Below are 5,623 nucleotides of genomic sequence, written 5' to 3'. Positions count from 1 at the left end.
GCCATTGCTCCTCATCCTGTCGCTGGGCACCACTGAGAAGAGTCTGGCACCATCCTCCTGGCACCCGCCTTTGAGCTGTTGATCTGCATTGATGAGATCCCCCCTCGGGCTGCTCTTCTCTGACCAACCAGGCCCAGCTCCCGCAATCTCTCCTCATCAGAGAGATGCTCCAGACCTCTCATTATCGCTGTGGCCTCCACTGGACCCTCTCCAGCAGCTCCTTGTCTCTTGTCCTGAGGAGCCCAGCACTGGACACAGTCCAGTAAGGGCTACTAGGTTTCAAGGCAGTATTCTTCAGATGGAGGAGCCCACTTTGCTGGTTGTCTTGCCCTTGCACACCTTCCCCACCCTCTGCACATGTCAGAGACACACAGAGCCACCCCTCCTGTGGAGCTCGGTCCCAGCACACCTACCATTCCCTTCCTGCGGGCACAGCTCACACGGGTCTCCCCAGCCTTCTCCTGGCATCTTGCTGCAGCAACAGCGAGCCTTGGTGGTGTTGAAGGCCTTGGGAACAGAGCACTTCCCGTTGTCAAAGCGAGTGAAGCAGAAGCTCTGGCGAGTATCTGTGAGAGGATGGGTTATGCACAGCTCATTGCAGACATCCTCCCTTCCCACCAGGATGAGCTGCACTCACCAAAGCACCGCCGGCCATTGTCAGACAGCACAAAGCCTGGAGGACACACGCACTGGAAGCTGCCAGGGGTATTGGTGCACGTCCCAAAAAGGCAGATGTTGGGCTCCTCTTCACACTCGTTGATATCTGGGAGCATCGGGGACATACAGAGCAGCCAAAGGTGACTCCTTTCATCATTGCATTAAAACCAGCTGTGAATATGTGATGTGTGGGGAGCTCTGATGCCTGCAGGACATCACCCCAGCCCTGACCCTTAACCCTCCCTCAGGGCATATGGGGCAATGAAGAGGACAGGGCACAGCAAAACTATCAAGCCTCTTCTGTCATTGAGGCAGGTCTTGCCTTGCTCTGCGTCCAGTTGCTTTCAAGAAGATATTTGGGGGTGGTGATGCCCCAGCCTGCTCAGGAAGAACAAGGTTGTTCTGGGAATAGTCTAAGGTCACTCCTTAGTGACATGGATTAGTGGTAGACTTGGCAGTCCTGGGGTCAAGGTTGGACTTGGTGATCTTAAAGGGCTTTTCCAACCTGGTTGATTCTATGAAGCAGATGACCATATGCTGTGCTGGAAAGGGAGGAAGCACAGAGCCAACATTACCAATGCAGTTGTCGTTCTGGACCTCGTAGCCAGGAGGGCAGATACAGCGGAAGGAGCCCTCCAGGTTCTGGCAGGTACCCGGGGAGCAGGTCCCAGGCAGGCTCACACACTCATTGATATCTGTAGAGAGGAAACCACCAGTGATAGCATCTGTGCTCAGCACGGAGGATCTGGCGCAGGGTACACTCCTGCCCTACATGCAGCTGCATCCTTCTCTTCCCAAAACATGGAGAGGAAACAGATAAGACGTTTTCCAGGATGCTCTGCCTCGTGCACCCTGGGAACACAGACTGAGTCCTGAAGGAGGCAGAGTGGTGGGTGCACGTAACCAATGTGCCTGTCTGTCCCCACAGCCCATGACTCCAGGGCAGTTCCCAAGGCATCCCTTGGTACAGGGGCATGGATAGGACAACATTTCTCCTCACTGCCCGCAAGTCTCAGCACATAGAAAGGGACTGTCTTGACTGTTCCCTGCATTGCTGGAAGGGAGATGCAGGCATAGTGAGGCCCAGCCCAGCTTTTCATGGGCAGTCAAACGACCAGGCTTTAGGTCTGGAGGACTTGAAGCCTTGTGAGTGGTTCTGGAGTTCTCACTTGCCTCTGATGGGACCATCTTGGGGACCACATCTATAGCACTGCACAGTGCTAGCCACGCCAACATGCAGCTTAACCCCCAGAGAAGGGCCAGCCTGCTGCCTGGACACTCACCTACACAGTTCTTCCCATCAGGAGTCCGGTCATACCCCTCTTGGCATAGGCACTGGAAGGAGCCGATGCTGTTGATGCACTGGCCATTCCGACACACCTGCCCCACCAGGGATGAACACTCATCAATGTCTGTGGGAGGGAAATGATAAGCACAATGGGAAGAGAGGTGCACATCCTGTGAGTGTCAATGTACCACCTTCGCCAGCCCTATGCCTCTCACACATACAACTACCCCTACAGTCACTGCCAGGTGACACCCAGAGCTGTTCCCTGTATGTGACACCTCACGCCCCACAGGCGTTGCCACGCTGACCCCAGTTGGCAATCCATGCAGTCAGGATATCATGCAGCTCACCCATGCAGTCGTTGTTGTGTGTTAGCTCGAAGCCAGGGAAGCAGAGGCAGTTGTAGGAGCCAACTGTGTTCTTGCAGGTCCCATTTCCACAGGGCTGTCGGTCACACTCATCAATATCTGTAGAGAGAAGGTCACAGCTGAGTCAGGGGCTGAGTGAGCTGCGAGCCACTGTCTTGGGTGTGTGGACAGGGTCCAGGCAGCTGCACAACACCCCTGTGGCTCTCAGGGGCAGCCTGGGATCTAGAGGACACCGTGGTCCTTGGCACTACCCAGCGGGTGCTGGATGGAGCTCACATCCATCCCGATACATGATTCCCAGCAGGGCTGTGGCAGCCACACTGACCCATGCACATGGTCTGCTCCCCCGTGGCCTTGAAGCCGTTGTGGCAGATGCAGACGTAGCTGCCCTCGGTGTCCACACAGTCCCCGTGGCTGCAGACATTGGGGATCTCCTGGCATTCGTTGCGACCTAAAACAAAGCAAAATGGGCACTAGTGAGCAGAAGGGATGGACCAGTTGGGACGAGCTGACACACTGGTGGGCAGTGTGTCTGTGAGAAGCAGCACAGCAGAACGGGGTCTCTGTTCCCTAAGAGGTGGCTTCACAGAGAATGAGATTTGTGCACCACAATCTCTAAAAACACAAGTATACATTTAATTGGAGAAAATGGCCTGAGCAGCCAGACTAAAGCTGCAGTTCACAGAGACCTTTCCTCATCCCTCAGCAGCCCACTATCCCTGGGAATTTTTTCCAGAAATAAAGGTATGTCATAATCTTTACTGTTCTTTACTGTGAGGATGGTGACACCCTGGGACAGGCTGCCCACAGTAGTGGTGAATGCCCCATCCCTGGCAGTGTTCAAGGCCAGGTTGGACAGAGCCTTGGGCAACATGGTCTAGTGTGAGGTGTCTTTCCATAGCAGGGAGTTTTGAACTAGATGATCTTAAGGTCCTTTCCAACTCAAACTCTTCTATGACTCTATGATAATCACTGCACAGCCAGGTCGTAGTCAACAGGCTTGACAAATGACCAGGAACCCGTACATGAGACTGGCACATCCTTCATCCTGTCCATTGGACATGGAAAGTCCTTCCTCTGGTCCACACGTGGGGGTCTCTAAAGCCACCTGAAGAGCCTAGGCAGGGGTGTCAGCACCTCGCACATGTGTCTCTGGATGGAATAGGTAGCAAAGAGCTCCCATCTTACCCACGCAGGCTCCACTAGGCGACAGCTTGTATCCGGTTGAGCATTCGCACCTGTAACTGCCCGGGATGTTGATGCAGTCGGCGTTGCGCTGGCAGAGGTTCTCCCCACTGCTGCACTCGTCGATGTCTGCGGGAGGAGAGCAGTGCAAACCTGGGCTGTGCAGAGGGCCAAGCACCAGCACCAGCACCAGCCTGGGCGGGCTGGAGTAGCTCAGTGGAGTCAACTGAGGGTTAACTCTTGGTTTGGGCAAATCAGGGCTAAGTTTCAACCTTTTCCTAGTGCTTTGCAAGAAAATTATAGGAATTTTAGTTCTAAAAACTTGTAAGCACTCACACGTGCAAAGAACCCCCCAGAAATGGAGGAAGGGAAAACCAGGCAGGAAAACGAATGAAAATCAGCACATTTTGTCCAATCATTGATGTGGAAAATGAAGATTTCTAGAAGGCTGAGAACACGTAGGCTCTGTCCGTATCTGCTGACAGCCCTCACCCTGGTGTCTCATGGGGAGACGCTAGTGCCACACTGAGATCCCCCCTCGTGGGCATCTTTGGCAGGGCTGCCTGGCTGCGCCATTACCTTCACAGATGAGCAGGATGTTGTTGTAGCTGAATCCAATGGGACACTCGCACCTGAAGCTGCCAATCTGGTTGATGCAGACACCATTGGTGCAGATAGCAGGGATCTCACTGCACTCATCAATATCTGCACACAGACAACATCTCTCAGCATCCCGGGAAGGCAGCAGGGAGGAAAGCAGCCCCCATAGCTGGGAGGCTGCTGCCCTCCTGCATTCTAAAAAGCAAATGAGCAGGAAAGGGCCACCAGACAAACAGTGGAGCAACTGCTGGAGCATTGATGGATCCTGCAGGTCATGCCAGGCTAGGGCTGCTCTGCAGAGGTCTGGGTACACAACAGAGCAATGCAAGTCTATGGGGTTGCTGACAGAGCCTGCACAGCACGTGTTGGGAGGGATCCTAACCAAGACATTCACCTTGTTTTCTCCAAGCACATCTCTGTGTAACATAGAACCTTGCTCAGGCTCTGGGACCAGGCTGCAGATGGGAAGTCCAGTGGGTCACTGGAATAGTGAGATGGCTCCGGGTCCCTGACTCTGTTGCTGTGCCCAGCACAGCCCAGCACCAGCCCTGCACTGATACTCTCTGTTGTACTTTCTCCCTGGGAGCAGAAGATGACCTCATCTCCCTCCTGTTCAGTCCTCCGGCTGGCACTGCAAGGCCAGGTGAAGCAAGGATTACCTGATCTGTCTCACAAGCTACCAGTGGGTCCATCTGTCAAGACTTCAACTGCACTGTAGACAGCCCACAAATCCCAGGGCTTTAACAGCTCCTCTGGCTTTCCATCTACCAAAACACAGACCTGAAACCTTGGCTCTCAGCAGTGTCCTGCTGTGGCAGGGCCGGTGCTGCTGGCAGTGTGAGTGTCAAGGATCTGGATCTACGTGACCACTTGAGTCTCCAGGTTGGACAGAAACCAAGGCACAGTTGCAAATGTGGGAAGGTCTGAGCAGCTCAGCCACTTAGGACATAGACTTGAAGGCTTAGCCAGCTGCTTGCACCCATGTTTGCCACCTCTTGTCCCCCTCTGCCCAGGACTTAATTTACTAAGGTATGGGAAGGGAACAAGCTCACAGACACTGTAGGAAGAAAGCAGAGGGGCAAAGAGCAGACCTGCCTCCCAGGCACAGGGGCTCTACTCACCGATCGGCTTTCCTGTGTGGATGTCGATGATAAAGCCGGGGGCCTGGTTCCCACACAGGATCTGGTACTCAGCTGAAAGAGGAACATCAAGGTCATGGCCATGCCTGGTGCGCACAGCGGGGTGCAGCAAGGGACGAGACGGATAAAGGCCGACTATGGCTGGAGTTATCAGATGGGGTCTGACAGGCAAGAGACACACATCCTGTGTTCAGCTCTGGGCCCCTCACTACAGGAGAGACATTGAGGTGCTGGAGCGGGGCCAGAGAAGGGCACCGGAGCTGGAGCAGGGCCTGGAGCACAAGTGTGATGGGGAAGGGCTGAGGGACCTGGGGGTTTAGTGTGGAGAAGAGAAGGCTCAGGGGGGACCTGATCGCTCTCTGCAACTGCCTGACAGGAGGATGGAG

General features: G+C 54.5%; 1 protein-coding gene across 1 annotated transcript in view; it reads right to left on the bottom strand.

The window, feature by feature from the left end:
* Nucleotides 1–413: 413 nt before the first annotated feature.
* The window catches only part of LOC104403559 (fibrillin-2-like), a gene marked incomplete at both ends in the record, with an annotated part of 39,274 nt that continues 34,064 nt past the window's right edge, over nt 414–5,623 (bottom strand). Inside the window, 9 exons of the mRNA XM_010011738.1 lie at nt 414–566; nt 638–763; nt 1,233–1,352; nt 1,941–2,069; nt 2,296–2,412; nt 2,639–2,764; nt 3,502–3,627; nt 4,078–4,203; nt 5,220–5,291. Of these exons, the coding sequence (XP_010010040.1) occupies nt 414–566; nt 638–763; nt 1,233–1,352; nt 1,941–2,069; nt 2,296–2,412; nt 2,639–2,764; nt 3,502–3,627; nt 4,078–4,203; nt 5,220–5,291 (1,095 nt within the window). The remainder of the gene's footprint in view (nt 567–637; nt 764–1,232; nt 1,353–1,940; nt 2,070–2,295; nt 2,413–2,638; nt 2,765–3,501; nt 3,628–4,077; nt 4,204–5,219; nt 5,292–5,623) is intronic.

The sequence above is a fragment of the Nestor notabilis genome, unplaced genomic scaffold (assembly GCF_000696875.1).
Source record: "Nestor notabilis isolate BGI_N333 unplaced genomic scaffold, ASM69687v1 scaffold21093, whole genome shotgun sequence".
NCBI classification, from domain to species: Eukaryota; Metazoa; Chordata; class Aves; order Psittaciformes; family Psittacidae; genus Nestor; species Nestor notabilis.
This window is presented reverse-complemented; position numbering and strand designations above follow the sequence as displayed.